Source organism: Ranitomeya variabilis, chromosome 1, assembly GCF_051348905.1.
Source record: "Ranitomeya variabilis isolate aRanVar5 chromosome 1, aRanVar5.hap1, whole genome shotgun sequence".
NCBI lineage: Eukaryota > Metazoa > Chordata > Amphibia > Anura > Dendrobatidae > Ranitomeya > Ranitomeya variabilis.
The window spans coordinates 784,894,467-784,916,823 of NC_135232.1; the positions used below are offsets into that span (position 1 = coordinate 784,894,467).

General features: G+C 44.3%; 1 protein-coding gene across 5 annotated transcripts in view; it reads left to right on the plus strand.

Annotated features, from left to right (window-relative positions):
• The window catches only part of MAST3 (microtubule associated serine/threonine kinase 3), a 191,967-nt gene extending 172,567 nt beyond the window's left edge, over positions 1 to 19,400 (plus strand). For 4 of the 5 annotated variants that reach the window (XM_077272734.1, XM_077272743.1, XM_077272760.1 and 1 more), the window contains 9 exons: positions 858 to 970; positions 3,236 to 3,390; positions 7,820 to 8,034; positions 9,221 to 9,421; positions 9,652 to 9,878; positions 9,956 to 10,078; positions 10,895 to 11,031; positions 12,551 to 12,732; positions 17,382 to 19,400. In XM_077272734.1, coding sequence (XP_077128849.1) covers positions 858 to 970; positions 3,236 to 3,390; positions 7,820 to 8,034; positions 9,221 to 9,421; positions 9,652 to 9,878; positions 9,956 to 10,078; positions 10,895 to 11,031; positions 12,551 to 12,732; positions 17,382 to 18,430 — 2,402 coding nt within the window. In that variant the 3' untranslated portion in view covers positions 18,431 to 19,400. The remainder of the gene's footprint in view (positions 1 to 857; positions 971 to 3,235; positions 3,391 to 7,819; positions 8,035 to 9,220; positions 9,422 to 9,651; positions 9,879 to 9,955; positions 10,079 to 10,894; positions 11,032 to 12,550; positions 12,733 to 17,381) is intronic. The other variant, XM_077272751.1, reaches the window with a different exon arrangement.
• The last annotated feature ends 2,957 nt before the right edge of the window (positions 19,401 to 22,357 follow it).

The following is a 22,357-nucleotide window of genomic DNA, read 5'->3' on the forward strand; positions in this document are numbered from 1 at the left end:
AAAATAGTCACTACACCTGTAGATAAATTCCCAAAGGAGTACAATTTTCCAAAATGGGGTCACTTGAGGGAGAATTCTATTTTTCTAACACTTAGGAGCTCTGTATACGGAGTCTGCAAACTATTCTAGGAAAATCTTTGTTCCTGGAGGCAAATAGCGCTCTGTCCCTCCCGAGTCTCTCCGTATGACTAAGCAGTACTGTACAGCCACACATAGGGTATTTCTATATTCAGCAGAAATTGAGTCAAATTTTGGTGCCATTTTAACCCATTTCCCAGTATGAAAACGTAAGATTTGGGGCTAACGCACAATCTTGGTAGTAAAAATGTAAATTATTTTTTCTTCGCTGCCCGAACTGCCATCATGTCCTGGGAAAGATGCCAGCTCTGCTTTTGAGCCTGCATCAAAGGCATGGACATACATTTACGTCATATGTCATGAAGGGGTTAATGAATCCGTGTGTGTGTGTGTGTGTGTGTGTGTGTGTGTGTGTGTGTGTGTCTTGGAGTCTGAAAGATTGGTGGTGTAAAGAACTCTGATGCTTATCATAAATTTGACTAGCGGGGGTTGGGGCATCCCCAGCTCCACCCACTTTGTCAGAGCTGGATGCAAATGGCATGAGAAAGCCATATGTTGCAAAATTTTACTGCAGCCTTGCGTTCTGCTAACATTTTGTGACGTCTCGAAGCTTTCAAGTCCAGAATTCTGGTGTAAAAGCTTTGATGAATCAGACCCTATGTTCTGCTGATGTGGTCATGTGTTCTACTTTATAGGTCTCTGGTGCCTTAATTTTCTCCTTGTTCCTGCTTTTATTTTTTTGTTTGATGCATCCCTCTTCTCTATAACCTATTTTTCAGCACGCTCAGAGCGTTATCATCATTTGGCTTCTGAAGAAGATGATGAGACGAATGACGAGGAGTCATCGGTGGAAATTCGTCAGTTTTCTTCTTGTTCGCATCGATTCAGCAAGGTATGGAATACCGTTAGCTGATATTTTTTTCTTTTTTCTCCGACTTATTTTGATGTGTTGGGTACTGTATACACGTGTTGGACTGAACTAGAACATTTAGGCTATGTGCACACTCTGCGGCGTCCTCTGCGGGTTCTCCCGCAGCGGAATTGATAAATCTGCAGGGCAAAACCGCTGCGGTTATCTCTGCAGATTTATCGCGGTTTGTTTTGCGATTTCCGCTGTGGGATTACTCCTTCCTATACTATTGATGCTGCATATGCAGCATCAATAGTAATGGTAAAAATAATAAAAATTGGTTATACTCACCCTCTGTCCGGATCTCCGCGGCGCTCCGGTTCCAAGATGCTGTGCCGAGAAGGACCTTCGTGACGTCACGGTCATGTGACCGCGGCGTCATCACGGTCATGTGACCGCGACGTCACCGCAGGTCCTGTTCGCACAGCAACCAGACCGGACGGCCGCGTGCAGCGCTGAGAGGTGAGTATAGCATCATTTTTTATTTTATTTACACTATTTATGCTTCCCAGGGCCTGGAGGAGAGTCTCCTCTCCTCCACCCCGGGTAGCAACCGCACATTATCCGCTTACTTCCCGCATCGTGGGCACAGCCCCATGCGGGAAGTAAGCGGTTCAATGCATTCCTATGGGTGCAGAATCGCTGCGATTCTGCACAAAGAAGTGACATGCTGCGGGTTGTAAACCGCTGCATTTCTGCGCGGTTTTTCCCGCAGCATGTGCACTGCGGTTTGCGGTTTCCATAGGGTTTACATGTTAATGTAAACACTATGGAAACTGCTGCAGACCCGCAGCATCAAAATCGCCGCGGATCCGCGGTAAAAACCGCGAAGTGTGAACATGGCCTTAACCAGATTGATAGTTGCGACCTATATGCATTTTAGCACTATATTTTACAACAACTAGTTGCTACAAGACATCAAAGTCTGCTGTTCATATAGTTCCTTTTTGCCCTAAAGGTACCTTCACACGAAACGACTTTGTAACGATATCGCTAGCGATCCGTGACGTTGCAGCGTCCACGCTAGCGATATCGTTTAGTTTGACACGCAGCAGCGATCAGGATCCTGCTGTGATGTCGCTGAATAAAGTCCAGAACTTTATTTGGTCGTCCGATCGCCGTGTATCGTTGTGTTTGAAAGCAAAAGCAACGATACCAGCGATATTTTACACTGGTAACCAGGGTAAACATCGGGTTACCAAGCGCAGGGCCGCGCTTTTTAACCCGATGTTTACCCTGGTTACCAGCGTAAAAGTAAAAAAAACAAACAGTACATACTCACCTGCGCGTCCCCCAGCGTCTGCTTCCTGACACTTACTGAGCGCCGGCCCTAAAGTGAAAGTGAAAGCACAGCGGTGATGTCACCGCTGTGCTGTTAGGGCCGGAGCTCAGTCAGTGTCAGGAAGCAGACGCCGGGGGACGCGCAGGTGAGCATGTACTGTTTGTTTTTTTTACTTTTACGCTGGTAACCAGGGTAAACATCGGGTTACTAAGCGCGGCCCTGCGCTTAGCAACCCGATGTTTACCCTGGTTACCCGGGGACCTCGGCATCGTTGGTCGCTGGAGAGCTGTCTGTGTGACAGCTCCCCAGCGATCAAACAGCGACGCTGCAGCGATCAGCATCGTTGTCGCTATCGCTGCAGCGTCGCTTCGTGTGAAGGTACCTTAAGACTTGCCTTAACCAAAGTCTTGTTTACTATTCAGTCCCCACTTACGTTGGTTGCTTATCTATGCAAACGTTAACTTTTTATTGTGTAAATTGAGCCAAACAATTTTTATTAGCACTTCAGCCCTTTGGGTGATGTTTTTTGTTAGGAAGGTCTTAGTATGGTCTTGTAGAGAGAGCCTACAATGAGCATGGGCGCCACTTTGAACTTTTAGGGTGCCAACCTCCTCTGTTAGGAAGTGCGAACACACTCCCCCACTCCCTTAGATTGTTCTTCTCATTAGCCTAAACTTATTGGGCATTCATACCTGGTAGCTATGTGACATTGACCCTTATCTTTTGATGTGAATATTGCAGTTTTTCCAGTATATATTTTAACCATAGCGAAGAAGTTGTTTTTTAAGGGTTTTTCTTCTCTTTTCTATACAACTGATAGTAAGTCAGGTTTCAGAATCCAGCAGGGTGGCTAGCAGAGGGTGCATGTACTGGACAGCAGAATACACGACATATCACACCATGGGGCTTATGTATTGTTGTGGAGATGCGGATATCAGAGCATCACTCTTTCAATCTTTTTGTAGGTTTACAGCAGCTCTGAACATCTTGCTACACAACTGAACCTCAGTTTCTCATCCACTGAGAGAAGCCATAGTGATGAGAAAGAAGAGCGAACTGAGAAGTGGGAAAGAGCCTTGTCCAAAGATGATGAAAAGGGCCAAATGACTTTTGAAACTAGGTGAGTGAGGTGGAAAGAAACCAGGCACATTTTCATCAACAGGGATTCTAAGAAGCCTGTCCAGTGTGTCATTTGGCACAACTCATGTCCTTGAGAGCGTGATGGCACGTGCTGCTCTGTGTCAACATCATTCCTGTGAATTGGGCCATTGATTTATGTGGGTTTTGGGACATTACATGGACTGAAAAATAGTGTGTGAATTGGCCATAGGATAGATCTTATTTACTACAAAAATGCTATTTATATGTAGTTTCACCCATTTGTTGATGTCTTCCATTCCTGGGCACTACATGAGCTATGGTTGCTGTTGGCGAGAATAGTTACACAAATTTGGTTTGTCTGAGCTCTCCTCTCTGTCAGACTGGATATGTTCCTCAATTTATCATGTGCAATGGCAATGATGGGTCTATTTAGTTAGGTGGCCAGACAGTTAAAAGGTTGTCTAGTCAAAAGATAGTGTACGATGAGAACTACAATGGGCAGGAGAGGTGAGCTGTGAGTGAGTATAAAGCTTTTTTTTTAATTATTTTGAACCTTTGGCTGGACCATTATGGTCCAGCAAAAATGGTGGCTAGACGGACACTATTTTGTTGAATCCACACAAAAAGGAATTACAAAAAAACCAGCATTTAGCGAATATGGATTCTTGTCAAATTACAGTAGAATTCATTTCCAATTGATTAAATTTACTCATCTCTTGTCATTATTTTTTTTCTTTGTCCATTGACAATCTAAATTTCCAAAAATGCTCTTGCTCGAGTCTTCACCAAAAGCCAATTATATGGCTGAACTACACCATTAAAGGGAGTCTTGTCACCCCAAAAATGCATTTTAAATGAGCTATACAGTGTTGTGGGGGACCCAGCCCCTTTCACAACCATACTGATACTGTACCCGTTAATGGTACAGTGCCTGAGAATATAACTTATTTGCATGCAAATGAGGTTTTCAGTGCACTTTCGGGATGACGAGGAGATATAAGTGCAGTTATGCCTCCTCATTTTTAAGTTGTGGGGACCTTCCCCCTCGCTTCCCAGATCACTGACGGAATGCTGCTGGCATGTAATAATCTTTATTTTAATATAATAATAATAATAATAATCTTTATTTATATAGCGCCAACATATTCCGCAGCGCTTTACAGTTTAACAGTTTCAAACACAACAGTCATACGTAACAATGTTAACAATACAGTAATAAAGCAGAATAAAACAAAATACGACGACCCTGCTCGTGAGAGCTTACAATCTACAGTAAAGGTGGGGAGATACAAAGTACAGGTGTGTATTTACAATGATGTATTTACAATGATGGTCCAGCCATCTTCAGGGAGTGGGGGGTAGATGGAGATAGCGAATGGGCTACACACACACAAACATAAAATGAGTTTGATTAGGGAACGTGATAGGCCGCTCTGAACAAATGTGTTTTGAGGGAGCGCCTAAAACTATGCAAATTGTGGATGGTTCTAATATCTTGGGGTAGAGCATTCCAGAGGATTGGTGCAGCACGGGAGAAGTCTTGGAGTCGGGAGTGGGAGGTGCGGATTAGTGCAGAGGTTAGTCGAAAGTCGTTTGCAGAGCGCAGCGGTCGGCTAGGCCGATAGAGAGAAATGAGGGAGGAGATGTAAGGCGGTGCCGCACTGTGGAGTGCTTTGTGGGTGAGAACAAGAACTTTGAATTGTATCCTGTAATGAATGGGCAGCCAGTGTAATGACTGGCGAAGAGCTGACACGTCCGAGTAACGATTAGCCAGATGGACGACCCTGGCTGCTGCATTAAGGATAGACTGGAGAGGGGAAAGTCGCGTGAGGGGGAGGCCAATTAATAGGGAGTTGCAGTAGTCCAGACGGGAGTGGATTAGGGCTACAGTGAGAGTTTTTGCTGTCTCCATGGTGAGAAAAGGGCGGATTCTAGAGATGTTCTTTAGGTGTAAGTGGCACGAGCGGGCAAGAGATTGTATGTGGGAGGTGAAGGAAAGATCGGAGTCAAACATAACACCCAGACAGCGTGCCTGCTGCCGGGGTGTTATTATGGTGCCACCCACGGAGAGGGAAATGCCAGATTTAGGGAGGTTAGTAGAAGGCGGGAGCAGAAGAAGTTCAGTTTTGGAGAGGTTGAGTTTCAGGTAGAGAGCGGACATTATGTCAGAGACTGCGGACAGACAGTCAGTGGCGTTCTGTAGTACAGCGGGGGTAAGGTCAGGGGATGACGTGTATAGTTGTGTGTCATCAGCATAAAGATGGTACTGAAAGCCAAATCTGCTGATGGTCTGTCCAATTGGGGCCGTGTAGAGGGAGAAGAGAAGGGGGCCAAGGACTGAGCCCTGAGGTACCCCGACAGTGAGAGGAAGAGGAGATGAAGAGGAGCCGGAGAACAGAACACTGAAGGAGCGTTCAGAAAGATAGGAAGAGAACCAGGAGAGAGCAGTGTCCTTGATGCCTAGTGACTGGAGCCTAGAGAGTAGGAGAGGGTGGTCAACAGTGTCGAAAGCTGCAGAAAGATCGAGGAGAATGAGCAGAGAGTGCTCACCGTTACGTTTTGCTGTCAGAAGGTCATTGGTCACCTTGATGAGTGCAGTTTCTGTCGAATGTAGGGGGCGGAACCCAGACTGTGAAGGGTCTAGGAGGGAATGAGTGGAGAGGTAACGGGTAAGACGGGAGTAGACTAGGCGCTCCAGGAGTTTTGAGATGAAGGGGAGATTGGAGACCGGTCTGTAGTTGTTTGTGCATGATGGGTCAAGGGTTTGTTTTTTTAGTAATGGACTAATGATGGAGTGTTTGAAGGAGGAGGGAAAAATGCCAGAGGAAAGGGATAGATTAAAAATTGTAGTTAGGTGAGTTGTGACGACTGGAGAGAGAGACTGGAGGAGGTGTAAGGGAATGGGGTCGGTGGTGCATGTAGTCGGACGAGAAGAGGAGAGGAGCTTGGAGACTTCTTCTTCTGTGATGGGATCAAATGTGGAGAGTGAGCCAGGGGAGATGCAGGGTGGGATGGGAGTCATTGCACTTGGTGTCTGGGAGCGGATTTCCTGACGGATCTTGTCTATTTTCTCTATAAAGTGGGAGGCCAAGTCATCAGCACAAATGTCTGTGATAGGGACTTGTGCTTTTGGCCTGAGGAGGGAGTGGAAGGTGTTAAAAAGTTTCTTGGGGTTGTTGGATAGTGAGGAGATCAGAGTGATGAAGTAGGTCTGTTTGGTGAGGTGAAGGGCAGAGTTATAGGTCCTTAATATAAATTTGAAGTGGATGAAGTCTTCTGGTGTGCGTGTTTTCCTCCATAAGCGTTCAGCACTTCTAGAGCATCGCTGGAAAAATCGGGTTTGCGATGTGAGCCAGGGCTGTTTCACTCTGTGTTTTGGAGGTTCTGAGGGTGAGGGGAGCTACTTGGTCAAGGGTGCTTCTAAGAGTGTCATTGTAGTGAAGTACAGCCAGATCAGGACAGGAAATAGAAGAGATTGGGGTCAATGATGAGTGTAAGGAGTCTAAAAGTGTATGAGGGTTAATGGGATGTAGATTTCTGAATGTGTGGTAGGTAGGAGGGTGCTGGGGTGGGCGAGGAGTTGTGAGTGTGAAGGAGAGAATGTTGTGGTCAGAGAGGGGAAGTGGTGAGTTATCTAGGTAAGAGATTGAACAGAGCCGGGCAAAGACCAGGTCCAGGGTGTTACCGTCTTTGTGTGTTTCAGAGGTTGAGAGCTGTGAGAGGCCTAGGGAAGTGGTTAGTGATAGAAGCTGGGATGCAGATGTGGAAGTGGGGCTGTTAATGGGAATGTTGAAGTCTCCCAGGATAAGGGTTGGTAGTTCTGAGGACATGAAGTGCGGCAGCCAGGCTGAGAAGTGGTCCAGGAAGTGGGTGGGTGAGCCTGGGGGCCGGTATATGACCGCTACTCTGAGGGAGAGGGGACGGAAGAGCCTGATGGTGTGGACCTCAAAAGAAGGGAATGAGAGTGATGGAACTGGGGGTATAACCTGGAACGTGCATTGGGGGGACAAGAGTATGCCGACTCCACCACCAGGTCTGTTTGTGGGTCTTGGGGAATGGGAGAATTGTAAGCCACCATGGGAAATGGCAGCAGGGGAGACAGTGTCAGAGTCCTGGATCCAGGTTTCAGTGAGGGCCAATAGATTCAGAGAGTTGTTCAGCATGTGAGCGCATGTGTACTGACATTGCAGGGGGTGCACGCACAGTTATGGGGTTTATCTCCTTCCTGCCTACCTTGTCTCATTGGTTATGCTATTTTAAAAATTCAATATTCTAACCATTTTATAGGTTCCTATTATACCATACTGGAGTTCAGGGAGAGAGCGTGTATTTATACTGTCTGTGGATAGCACTAAAGTTTTTTTTCTTTTTTTTTCTCAAAACCACAGTTAACATTCATTCACATCGTGCATGAAAATGTTAAAACAAATGTGTTTTTGCTGATTTAGGCTACGCTCCTGGACATCTTCTGGGTCTTCCCATCACTCGTGGCTGAGCGAGCGCAGTGCCAGCCCATGTGTGCTAACTAGTACATGTAGCCTGGATACCATGCCGAAATTTGCGTTTTCTTCTGAAGATGAAACTTCCGATCACAAGTATGACAAACCATTATTCACTTTAGGAGAAATAAAAGGGACATCCCCAAAGCCATCATCACTTTGCGGTAAACCATTGTTATCAGTTTTTTTTGATCAGTTATTAAATGAGTCATGACATTAGTAAAGTACCAATTGTACCTAAAGAAGTAGAACATCCTGAATACCGGCCTTTTGGGCATAGTCATAATCAGATGGGATCCATGATGCCTTTCTGGATTAGATCAGTTTGCACATGTTAGGTAATCAATAAAGTAATGTGTATATATACAACTGTTCTATCTATTAAGTAACACACAAAGGCTGCATTTACACTAGCTAACTGCAGCTATTAATCAACCGACGATCGGCTTCATGTAAGCCTACAGAAGTCATTTGATTGCCTCTTTAAAGGGAACCTGTCACCCCCAAAATCGAGGGTGAGGTAAGCCCTCCGGCATCAGGGGCTTATCTACAGCATTCTGTAATGCTGTAGATAAGTCCCCGATGTATCCTAAAAGATGAGAAAAATAGGTTATATTATACTCACCCAGGGGCGTTCCCGCTGCGGCCCGGTCCGATGGGTGTCGCAGTCCGGGCCCGGCGCCTCCTATCTTCATCAGGTGACATCCTCTCCTTGTCTTCAGGCTGCAGCTCCGGCGCAGGCGTACTGATTTGCCCTGTTGAGGGCAGAGCAAAGTACTGCAGTGCGCAGGCGCCGGGAAAGGTCAGAGAGGCCCAGCACTGCAGTACTTTGCTCTGCCTTCAACGGGGTAGACAAAGTATGCCTGCACCAGAGCCGCAGCGTGAAGACAAGAAGAGGACATCATCCTATGAAGATGAGGCCCCGGACTGCGACGCCCATCAGACCGGACCGCAGCAGGACCGCCCCTGGGTGAGTATAATCTAACCTCTATTTCTCATCTTTCAGGATACATCGGGGGCTTATCTACAGCATTACAGAATGCTGTAGATAAGCCCCCGATGCCGGTGGGCTTAGCTCACCCTCGATTTTGGGGGTGACAGATTCCCTTTAAACAGGTTGCCTGCTCTTCCATGCACACAGAATGATTGTTAATGTGCATAGAACATTATTGTTCTCAGAATGATTGATTAGGTTTTAAGCGAGCTTAAAAACATTTCACGTGATGAACAAACAAATGATCATCGGGAAATGAGCACTCATAGCTTTGCTCCCAATTATGAGTCCGTATAAATGCACCCTAAGAATTAGCAGTTAGATTACAATAAGTTGATTATTCTGTCCTTGTTTAGCAGATATAGTCAGTCTAAGCAGAACTCGTCTGCGCAGTAACAGCACCGGAGCCAAAAACTCTACTCCTCGATCTCTGGAACCCGGACTGAATCGGCGGCTAAGGGGTCAGAGAGAGACACCTGAAAAGCAGAACTCTACTTCTGGAGGTCGTGTCCCCAAATCAGCGTCTGTTTCTGCCCTCTCATTGATCATTACCTCTGGTGAGACATTTTATGTTATACCCCAAGTTTTCTACGGCTATAATGTTAGACACTTTAATTCGTTCAGTAGGCCATACTTACATTTCCTAATGTAGTTCCATTTCAGAATCTTTCTCCTTGCCCTAATTATGTGGATTTTAGCGTGTGACTTTTTCATTAATTTACTACTATGCTCTGAGCATCATCCATGAGTATGGGATACTAAAAATGGGTTTATTTTGTTTCTACAGATGATTTTGGCACTGGATCCCTTATGAGTCCCATCTCCCCACGTTCCCTGTCATCTAATCCCTCATCCAGGGACTCTTCTCCCAGCCGAGAGACATCTGTAGCAGTATCAAGTCTGCGGCCCCCAATAATTATACATAGTTCTGGCAAGAAGTATGGCTTCACCTTGCGTGCCATTCGTGTTTACATGGGAGAAAGTGATGTGTATACGGTCCACCACATGGTCTGGGTGAGTGAAGTTTTCAGTCAGATTGTTTCAAGAATTAAGTTTAAAAGGTTGTTAAACCCTTTGTTGTATTTCTCCAGAGCGTAGAAGATGGAAGTCCAGCTCACGAAGCAGGGCTGAGGGCTGGGGATTTGATTACACACGTGAATGGAGAATCGGTCCTTGGCTTGGTCCACATGGATGTGGTAGAGCTTCTTTTAAAGGTGTGTTTCATATTTGCCACTGCTAAAAAATTCTCCTGCTGACTTTTCCATTTTAAGAAAAGTTTAAACAGACTGGCAAAAAGGGTTATATAGTGGGAACAATGTGTTGACTGCTTCCAAAAGTGAATTTTTAGTGAAATCTGTCAATGGCTCAAATTGTTGTTAATGTGTTTACACCAAGTATTGACACAGAATGTACCTTTTTAAGAGATGGCATCGAAACGTGCACCAAGATCCCACTCTTCTCACTTGTCACATTTTAAATACGGAGTACAAATGTGGGTGAGATTTCCTAAGAGAGGTTATTTAGGACTAATTCATTAATTTTGGTAAGTTTATTTCTGCTTGCAACATATTTTAACACTGTCAAAATTGAAATACCTCACCTAAAAAGATTTTTGGAAAGCATGTTAGTAAAAGTAGCTGAAGTTTTAATCTAGTTATTGCAGTAATACCTTTGAGCAGTGAGCAGATTTGAGCTATGTAATATGGTAAGGTAACATTGGGAATTGGCATTTCTCTTCAGTAGCTTATTTCCTCTGACCTTGCTGGGAGAAATCTAATCAGCATTGTCCTTGTGTATTGCCTTTGTTTAGGCTTCATTATACTTTGATAATTTCCCATAATTAATGCTTCTATTATTTTGCTTTGAAACGGACACGTGCTCTCGGAATGGATGATTCTAGATTTTGCCTGACTCGTTGCAATACCCTATATCTATGCAATTTTGGAAAGTAGTATTATTCCTTGGCTCGTTAGTTTTACTTTTATGCGTGCTTTCCTCTCAATTTACTTTTATTTTGCTTTCTTTTGTAGAGCGGGACCAAAGTGTCACTGAGGACCACCCCTCTAGAAAACACTTCTATAAAGATTGGTCCAGCTAGAAAGAATAGCTGTAAAGGTCGTATGGCAAGAAGGACCAAGAAAAGCAGGAAAAGGGAGAGTCAGGACAGGTAAAAATGGGAGTTTTCAAGAACTAAATCTTCAACCTGGTTACAAAGTCTAGTGCAGAGTTCTCAAACGAGAGTGTATGCGGCCCACGGGCTCTGGAGTCCCTGAGACTTCTTTGGGAGCAGGCCAAAGGAGGCACGCTAGTTCAAAAGCAGTGAAGGCACTATCTTCAGCAGCAGTCAGCCACATCGGTATTGGCAGTGATTCTGTCTAACCCCTTAGATACGACTGTCTATAGTGACTGCAGTATTTAAATCATTTGAGTGATGGGTGTTCCGCCTTTAAGCGTATTAACTCCCCTCAAACGCAGAGTTCCGGTAGTTTCCATTGCAATCCGAAGCCAAGTAATGGCCTTCAGGTCAGCCAGCTACGGTGGCCTATAAATTTCTGCAATAAGCCATGTCTAACAGGGAAAGTGTCAGTGTAAAGCTAACAGTTCTAATATCCTGCAGTACAGAAGTATTGTGTGATATTAGGTAAGCCATCAAGAAACTAAAACTTAAAGTCCAAATAAAGTATTAAAAAAAAATATATATATTTATAATAAAAATGTTGTTTTAGCGAAGGAAAAAAAAGCAAACAAAGTTCCAAAAAAGTTTGGGACAAACTAAGGCTACTTTCACACTAGCGTTGTGTGACGTACGTTGCAATGCGTCGTTTTGGTGAAAAAACGCATCCTGCAAAGTTCCCTGCAGGATACGTTTTTTTCTCCAAAGACTTGCATTAGCGACGCATTGCGACGTATGGCCACACGTCGCATTTGTCGTGCGACGGATGCGTCATGTTTTGGCGGACCGTCGGCACAAAAAAAGTTACATGTAACTTATTTTTGTGCTTAGTGTCCGCCATTTCCGACCGCGCATGCGTGGCCAAAACTCCTTCCCCTCCTCCCCGGATATTACAATGGGGCAGCGGATGCGTTGAAAAACTGCATCCGCTGCCCCCGTTGTTCATTTCTTTCACAACATCCGTTGGTACGTTGGGCTGACGCATGGCGACAGCCCCGTACCGACACTAGTGTGAAAGAAGCCTAAGCTGTAAAACTGTTCAGTAATCAATACTATGCAATCAAACTATGCAAAAAAATAAATAAATAAAACATACAAAAAAAGTAGCCTTTTACATTCTACTCACACAAAAAATGGAATACCAAGGATCAAAAAGTTGTGTAGGAAAAAAAAAAGGTACCACTAAAATCATTCTCTTATCCCACAAGGAATGTGTCTTGCCAACTTCTTGTCAAACTTTTTGTGCACAACCCATTTATCTGGCTGAGTGTGAGACCCCGGGTCTAGTGTAAATGTCGCCAGCAGTTAGGCCACAGACATGGTGATTCCGTCCACATCTAGTTTAAACTGTGCCGCTGTTCACTGCACAATCTTGTGTCAATGTGACAAGATGTAGTCGACACATGACCTTGGCAGACAATCACTGGCTGCAGTGGTGATATGCTGTATCCACATCAACGCTGTGTTGTCTATTATTTCTGAATATTTACTTAGTCGGTCTTTCTCATTGTAGAAAGCGTTCTCTCTTCAAGAAAATTTCTAAGCAATCAACAGTATTACAAACCAGTAAGAGCTTTTCCTCAGGACTTCATCAGTCGCTGTCTTCCAGTGAGAGCCTTCCTGCCTCTCCAACCCACAGCCTATCTCCTGGTCCCACAACCCCCAGTCGAAGCCCAGCTCCTGATATGCCTACAGGTAAGTCTTACATATTTTATAGTGCTTTTGGGCAGTAGATGGATATGTTGAATACACACTATTAGCGCTATTTTACAGCAATCAAAGTGAACCTGTTAATAGAATCGGTTTCCTAAGATACCTTTTTCTCTGTCGCTTCATTGGGGGACACAGGAACCATGGGGGTGTGCTGCTGCCACTAGGAGGTTGACACTATTCATAAAAAAAAGTTAGCTCCTCCTCTGCAGTGTACACCCCACCAACTGGCACTAGATTAATCAGTTTTAGCTTCGTGTCAGTAGGAGGTGGACACGGGTCTTTTATTAGACCCATATCTACCTCAGTGTTCGTCGTTTCTTTTCAGGTGGATCCTTTACCGGAGGGATACAGTGTGAATAGTCCCTACTGTACTCCCACTTACAGACTATGTATGAGTATGGCATGTACTGCCACCCCGTATCCTCATAGGTCTAATCGGCAGGACCCCAATCCGCTAACACAGAAACGTGTTTAGGTGAGCCGGAAGACATGAGGTTCTGATTCGGTCCTTCCTCCTTCTCCCACTTACTCGCTCACCAGAGCCTGTTGGATGGAGGAGACGTGGACGTCCCACAACAGGATTTTCAGACGTCCGATCTTTCCTGGATGGGGAGGTGATATATATCTCTCTTTTCCCACAGGTAAATGGAAAGAAGATAGGAAGAAGTCATGAAGACTGAAGAAAGAAGACAAGAGTTTTTTCTTTTACAGGATCATAAAGGGCCTTCTTTTCTCCCTATGTCCAATGGATTGGGGCTCCAGGTATACCTTTCGCTGCATTGTAGGCTCCCCCTCGCACCGGCGGGCACCAGCTTAAATCTAGGCCCCGGCTTCACTCGGGCCTAGCTACAGCGTTGGCTCCACCCCCCTTCTTCATGATTTTTGGGTGGGCTTTTCTCCTGCCCGTTGCTTAGTCGGCTCCTTCCAGCCTGCGGCTAGCCCCACCCCCTCGGCCTCATCTCTATACTCGGAGCCGGCGCCATCTTTCTGCTCCTGGTCCCGACGCTTGGCTCCGCCCCACTTCCTGTCTTAGAGCAGGCTTTTCAGCGTGCATCCCTGCAGCGTGCGTTTTTACCCTCCTGGACCTTGGCATCCTCTTGCCGCCGCCATTTTCTGGATTGTGGATCCGGATAGTGCCTTTTCCGGCAGAGCCTTCCTCTTTCCAGCACATCAGCCCCTACAGCCTGGAAGCTGTATACAGGATGACTGCACTTACTGTGAGTAGCTGCTCTGCAGACTGACACACTCCTCTGTATCTTCCTCCTGTCCCCTAACCTTGTGGCATGAGTTAGTGGGTCTGCTCATCATGCCTAATCCCAAAGAAGAGCGTTCCCGTCCTCCTGCCTCCTCATCTTCTTCCTCTCCTCTTGTCAGACACTTTGTATGTTCCTCGTATAAGTGCAAGCTTCCTTCAGGTCAGTCCTCTCCCCTCTGCTCTGTCAGGACTGCAGCAACCCCACTGTGCCCACCGCCCAGGATTCCCCTTCGGCCCCAGGTGAGAATGAGGCCCCCATTCCAGGGTGGGCTTCCTCTCTGTCACAGTCCTTGGCGGATCTCACCAAGGTGTCGCAGACCCTGGTGTCCGTACTTAACAGGTTGCCCTTTCCGACTTTGCTAGTGGGTCACAGGATTCACCGTCTGGGCCTTCTAATGCAGGCCTCGAGATCCTAACAGGAGCGCGGTTCCAGGTCTTCTTCCTGCTCCAGTCCTTCCCGGCGGTCTGCCTCTTCCCGATCCTCCTCTCCCGAGTCAGGGGAGGCATTCTCGGACGCACCATCAGAGGATGATTCGGACCTGGATTCGGACCAAACCTAGAACATGAGGTATATGGTCCAGAGCCTCATTGTTGCGGTCAACCAGAACTTTTGCATCAAGGATACCTCTACGGAACCCGCAGATCAGGCAGTTTCATTTAGACTGTCTAAACCACCTTCCAAAGTCTTCGCTCCTCATAGAGAATTTGAGGAGGTACTTGCCAGGGAAAGGGAGAACCCGGCCAGACGCTTTCAAAGAGGGAAGCGCTTTGGCGTCCTATATCCCTCTTCTGAGCTCACCACCAACTGGACAGTTTCTCCGATTGTGGACCCGCCATTTTCCAGACTGTCCACCAGCACTGTTCTCCCGCTAACTAATGGAGCATCCCTCAAGGATTCCAATGACAGGATTATAGAATCCTTTGCAAAGTCAGCCTTCGAAGTGGCCGCTTCTACATTATGCCCGGCTTTTGCCTCTATTTGGGTCTTGAAACCCATATCCAAATGGGCCAAGCAACTCCGTCAGGGCATTCTTGCTGGAGCTCGACCGGATGAGTTGGCGGATCTCGCCGAACATATATCTCATGCTTGTCTGCTTCCCTGGATGCCGCATCTTGCGCAGCTCAGGTGTCCAGCAATATTGTGGCTATCTGTCTGACTATTTGGCTTACAGCCTGGCAGGCAGACTTGTCATCAAAAAAGTCCCTTACTAGCTTGCCTTTCCAGGGATCACGTCTATTCAGCTCCATGTTGGACAAAATTAAGGACGCCACGGGGGGCACTTCTTCCCCATTCCAAACCTCGTTGGCCTCCTCCAAAGCGGCAGTTTCGGTCCTTTCGTCCCTTTTGCCGTTTCGCTGCGACAGAGGATTTTTCCCACCAGCAGAGGCCACAGGTTCGCCAGGATAGGAAGAAGGTTTCCTTTAAAGCCAACCCTTCCTGGCGGTCCTGTAACACCCAAGGTAGATCCACCAGGCCTAGATCTGGCAGATCTTCCTCAACATGACTCATACCGAGACCTTTCTTCAAGGGGTAATGCATGCGGCTCCTCTGTACCGGACTCCCGTGGACCTCTGGGATCTCAATCTGGTCCTGGAAGCACTGAGGGGGTTCTCCCTTTGAACCTCTTCCGAGAGGTTTCCCTGTCCTTTTTGTCTTGAAAGGTGGCGTTTCTGGTGGCCATCACCTCCATTAGGCGTGTTTCGGCGTTGGCGGGCCTTTCCTGTCTCCCTCATTTCTTGGTTCTTCACCAGGATAAGGTGGTTTCGCGGCCTCCGCCTTCCTTCTTCCCCAAGGTGGTGTCCGCTTTTCACCTAAATGAGGATTTTGCCCTCCCTTCTTTTTGTCCTGCGGCTCATCCTCTGGAGCATTCGTTGAACAGGCTAGACCTGGTCAGGGCGGTGAGGGTCTATCTGGCTAGGACCGCCATCTTTAGGAAGATGGACTCTTTTCGTCATTCCAGATGGTGCGCGAAGAGGCCTCCAAGGCTACAATTGCTCGCTGGATCAGAATAGCAATTTTGGAGTCTTACCGGGTCAAGAACAGAGCGCCTCCCCCTGGGATTAAGGCTCACTCTACCCGGGCAGTGGGTGCCTCCTGGGCGGTGCACCATAGGGCAAAGCAGCAACTTGGACTTCCATCCACATGTTTACCAAATTTTATAAGGTACACGCCTACGCCTCGGCGGACACCAGCCTAGGCAGAAGGATCTTGCAGTGGTGAGTTCTCCGACCTGAATGAAACTTTGGCTGTTCCCTCCCCATGGACTGCTTTGGGACGTCCCATGGTTCCTGTGTCCCCTTATGAAGCAATAGAGATAACAGGATTTTTTGGTTGCTTTTCTTAAAATCTGTTTCTCTGAACCTTCATTGGGGGACACAGCACCCTCCCATGTTTAACAGCTCTTGTTCTTTATTCTGTGTTCTATTGTTAGTTTGAGTTGTCTGTTTGTTCTTTTCTATCTTGTTGCTTCTCCTACTGCTTTCTCACTAACTGATTAACCTAGTGCCAGTCGGTGGGGTGTACACTGCAGAGGGGGAGCTAACTATTTTGTGCATAGTGGCAGCCTCCTAGTGGCAGCAGTAAACACCCATGGTCCTGTGTCCCCCAATGAAGGCTCTGCGAAACAGCTCTTACGGTAAGCAACCAAAAAATCCTGTTTTTACCACTGAATAGTATAGTATGCGTGATTTACTCTACATCTATACTCTCATTGTCTATTAAATGAACATAATATGCGTATCTGAAGAAGTCTGTTAGGGCATAGGCAAAAAAAATCTCAAATGTCATCTCGTCTTTCCATTAGCTGTGCCTGGAGATGCTGCTTATTCCCTTCAAAATTAATCGGAATAAACTGAATTATGTAGGCGCAGGGGGAAATACAGCCAATACGTCTCTTTTTTTTTTTCTCTAAACCTAGTCCCCTATTCATTAAAGCAATTAAACTGCATAAGTTGCTTTGAAAAGTCACAAAAAATCTCTCAACGTTTCACATATTCATTCTAATTCATGACAAGTTGTGGTGTACATTATGCCAGAAATCTTACGTAGTAAGATTTGTGGCAAGGCGATTTCCACTTATCAGACGCTCCTGAATCATTTAGAAGCATGTACTACTTAATGAATCTGAGGCCTCTGACTCCAGCATTCTCCTAAAACAACACTGGGGTAAACACCTGTCTTGATGAATTTGGGCAATAATCTTCTCATATACAGTGAAGTGATTCATTTTTCACTTGTCTGTATATAGTCATATTAAGTGCAATTTGCTGCTAGAACATCACACAATGTATGATCTCATGGTAAATATAAAGTAATATTTACTGATATATTTTCTACATCAATGCAACTTAACTTCAAAACCTTTCTGCATCCTAGATAATGTATCACCTCAAAGTACATCTCCATGCTCTAGCACACCAAGCTCACCTGCTGGTCACATTCGACCCAGTTCGCTGCAGTGTTTAGCACCCAAGCTTAGTGGACAACGTTACAAGGTGGGGCGAAGGAAGTCCACGAGCAGCATTCCCCCATCTCCGCTGGCTTGTACTCCATCACCTGCTCATCAGGCACCATCTTCCCCTCAGCGATCTCCCTCTCCTTTGTTACCTGGCCATTCAAGAGCCTGTCATGGCGTTTTCCACGGTAAGACTTTGTCACCCCCTGCCATTATTCGTCAAGGGGCACGTAGCAGAGCAACAGAAGCTCCTCGTTCACCTCTTTTAAAAAGAGTACAGTCAGTAGAAAAGATGTCCAGCCACTTTAGCTGTGGTCGTAAGACGACACCTCCAGAAATTCAGCCATGGGAGGAATCGCCTGATGGTACAGATGGTGCATCCGATACTGGTAGTCGTAATAAAGACTGGGGAACAGAAAAACATGAGCGTGATTCAGAAGTTGTAGTTATGAGGAGGCTTAATCTCTCAGAGAGAAGAGACTCCTTCAAAAAGCAAGAAGCTGTTCAAGAAGTTAGCTTTGACGAGCAGGAGACCGTTTCGAGTGAGTCTGTTACTGAAGGGCCGAAAACCGAGAGCAGCTCTGTGCTATGGGAACGGCTGCCCCACCAAACCTCATGGATTCAAGCAAGACCAGCAAGTATATCATCGGTAATTACAGTTCATGAACAGCAGTGCCGCTTAGTGCCACAAATTGCTGTTCAGACGTCTGAAAGTGAGGAGCAAGACAAAGCCTCTGGGCACTGGGAGTGTCAAGCGTTTTATCCCTTCCAGCCCACAAGTAGAGACCGATGCCCTCTTGTGTCCTGGTTGTCAGAGCCTTCAGCTGCTAGTCTAGAAAGACAGGACGATGATCATCTTACACCTATGCAGCGGTTTTCTGTGGGCACTGATGTGCACTTGGATAGTAACAAAGTGGGTAAGAGCAAAGAACTTGAAGAAACAGAACAATCTGGGAAAACAACAAGCTGAACAGATTTCGTGGCTCTGACTTTTTTTTTTTTGCTGATAAATGAAGTGCTTTCAAATGTCTACAGGATGCAAAGATTTGTATAAGATTTTAAGGTTAAGCCTTGGAAAAAAATGTCATGATATTTTACTTTTTTAATGTAATTTAACTTTCATGGTATGGTTTTGATACTTTGTAAACATATTTTATTGTACTTGTATTTATATATGATATCAGTGGCATGCATTGTTTTTTTTTTTATTATTATTATTATTATTATTTTATTTTCCGGTTTAACCTGAAGTAGAAAATGTCTTTTGTGGTACAATCCTTCAGTGCTTTCATTTCAATATTCTAGATTTTATGATTTAAAATACATATATAAAATGGGATATCTTTAGCACATCTCACATTGTCTTCTAAAGGACCTCGGCATAGTTTTCAGCCAAGAAAATTGGTGAAGGTCAAAATTATAAGGTGTGAATTTGGTTTCTAATACAAAAATTATATTCCGTATATTTAACTCCAGTAAACCTAAAAAAATATTATTTTCCTGAAGCTGCAGGACTCCATAAATGTTACCTGATAGCCTGTGGCATTTTCCCCCTTCAGGAAAAAAAAACAAAATCAGGCTTCTGTATAAATTGTGGAATATATTGACCTTGATCAAGTATGACATATTTTAAGGGGGTCTCCTGAAGTCTGGGTCAAAAGTAGGAAAACACCCCCCTTAAAATATCTGAGGATTTTTCAGTACCTACCAGTATGTGCCGTGCCGCTCATTCAGTTATGCACTGGTTTGGTACTTTCTTGCTGCTGAGATTACCAGAATTATTATTATTATTTTAAAATGAAGGATAAATGTTTCTTGAAGACTTTATATTGCATTCATATGTAACATTTAGTATACATTTAGTGTCCTCTAATAATGTCATCATTTATATCATGAAGCAATCAAAACAAATATATACCAAACCTTATGTAAAGTAATAATTTTGGGTCAAGTGTATTTACAGGTATCTTTTTTGTTTTTATCTTGTTTTTTATTTCTTTTTGTTTTTGGTAACGTGTATGCAATAGATTGATATGAAGTTGGCATGTCAGGGACCGCTTGAGACAAAAGCTGTGTAGGGAGCATATATTACTTATTTCAGAAACTGTATATGGAAGAAAACGACCATGGTATTTCCTCAATTAAATCGCTAGTACATTTTTCCAAAAAAATCTCTCTTCTGCACAGATTAGTACATAAATATTCTAAAGACTGCAATACATTTTAGCCAAAAATTGGCCAAATCTAACTATTTATATATATATATATATATATATATTTTTTTTTTTTTTTTTGGGGGGGGGGGGGGGGGTAGATAAGGTTTGGAAATATTGGATCTAAAGCACCACACCATCTGTTTTTTTTTTTTATTATTATTATTATTACTATCATTTTAGCTCTGGAGTGGTACTACTAATCTGAATTCCCTGAAGTGGTATTATACCTACCAGCCGCCGCCTGCAGCATTTCCTGGCGCCCCTACAGTTCTTTGCCGACTGCAACTTCTGTCTGACCAGATGTCACAGATAATGGTTGCAAGATCTCAGTGTTAGGGTATGTGCACATGTCAGGATTTCTTGCAGAAATTTTCTGCAAGAAATCCGCATTTTTTTTTTTTTGCGTTTTTTTTCCCGGTTTTTTTTTAGCATTTTGCAAGCATAATTAGCTAGGTGTGCGGAATCCCTACAATTCCGCAAATTTAATGAACATGTTGCTTTTTTTTTCCGCGTTGCGATTTTTTTCGCAGAAAAAAATGCAACGTTTGCACAAGAAATGCGGAATACACTGTAAATAATAGGAGGCATATGTAAGCGTTTTTTTCGCGTTTTTATCACGTTTTTATAGCGAAAAAAACGTGCAAAAAATACTGAACGTGTGCACATGGCCTCAGTCTGAGGCCAGAACAAGGCTCTCATAGACTTGCATCGAGTTGTGACCTCCGGATCAACCAGCAAACACTAGAGCGATCCCTTCAGGTTACAAACTGCTGGAGACCAACTGGGTCCCTGCTCTGTAATTATCTGGTTAATAAGGAAGTATTCTGGACTTTAATGAGGTTTAGCAATTTTAAAAAATAATCTTGCTTTTTAATCGGGCTAAAACAGAAAAACAATTTATAGTAAAATTATGCTAATTTTGTCCTCTGTAATGACTAATTAATGCCTAAACGCATCTTCCAAATCTCAGTGGCTTTAGGGGTCATGCAGTTTCTAAGGCAGCTTGACTGCTTGCTGCACATCTCACAGGCTATGAACTGTCACTTTAGGCCCCCAATGTCTTGGTTTTATAACATGCAGTTAAAGTACATACAATGGATAAGGTTGGTCTTTGGACCAATGTTTTATTTTTTTTTAAACTTGATTTTTCTTAATTTTTTTTTTTATAAGATAATTTTACATTTTTTTTTATTTTCTATGCAAAACAGACCAGAAGAGACAAAAATATAATGACTGACATTAATCATTACACTTGGGGAAGTGGAAACATTTCTTTGTTGTAAATGAGTGGGAAAATTTACTAATGTTTTACACAATTTTAGTCACCAATTTTAGTAGTTGGCAAAAAAAAAAAAAAGTATTCGTTCTGGTCTTATTTTTTGTTGCAAACACAAATTTTAACATGCATAGAAGGTCGCAATTTTTGCAGAATTCAACGTTTTTGATTGTTCTCCTATTTTCTTAATATTTGGAAGTGTACTAAACATGCTTAAAATCTGTTGCTAAATTTAAGACATGATATATATGGAGAAACAGTTGAAATCGGGTGCACTAAAAGGGAACGTACCGTGTTTGTAGCTTATTAATAAATCAATGTAATGTAGCATAACATGCTGTTATAACCCAAGTTTTGATTGGAATTGAAACATATTTCGTGTTATAGGAGTTTAACCCCTTCCCGGCCTCCGTCTTACTAGTACTGCGGAGGTCGGTACCCCCTCTTTGATGTGGGCTCCGACGCTGAGCCCGCTTCAAAGCTGGGACATGTCAGCTGACTTGTGCCCGCAATAGCGGCGGGTGAAATCGCGATTCACCCACCGCTATTAACTAGTTAAATGCTGCTGTCAAACACTGACATTTAACTACCGCTTCTGGCCATCGGGCCGGAAATGAGCGCATCGCCTACCCCCGTCACATGATCGGGGGTCAGCGATGCATCGGCATAACAACCAGAAGTCTCCTTGAGACCTCTATGGTTGTTGATGCCTGCTTGCTGTGGTCGGCGCTCATAGGAAGCCTGTAATTCAGCTACATAGAGGTGATCTATGCATCGCTCCTATGTAGCAGTGCCGATCGAGTTGTGCCAGCTTCTAGTCTCCCATGGAGGCTATTGAAGCATGGCAAAACTATAAAAAAAGCTTAAAAAAATATGAAAAAAACAAAAAATATAAACGTTTAAATCACCCCCCTTTCGCCCCATTCAAAATAAACCAAAAAAAAAATCAAACCTACACATATTTTGTATCGCCGCGTTCAGAATCGCCCGATTTATCAATAAAAAGATTAACCTGATCGCTAAATGGCGTAGCGAGAAAAAAATTCAAAACGCCAGAATTACGTTTTTTTGGTCGTCGCGACATTGCATTTTTACCAAAATGGTATCATTAAAAACTTCAGCTCGGCACGCAAAAAATAAGCCCTCACCCGACCCCAGATTACGAAAAATGGAGACGCTACGGGTATTGGATAATTGCGCTTTTTGCTTAAAAAAAAAAAAAAATTGTAATTTTTTTTGGCCACTTTTGTAAAACGTAACCTAGACATGTTTGGTGTCTATGACCTCTTAATGACCTGGAGAATCAAAATTGCAGGTCAGTTTTAGCATTTAGTGTACCTAGCAAAAAAGCCAAACAAAAAATAAGTGGGATTGCACTTTTGTTTTGCAATTTCACTGCACTTGG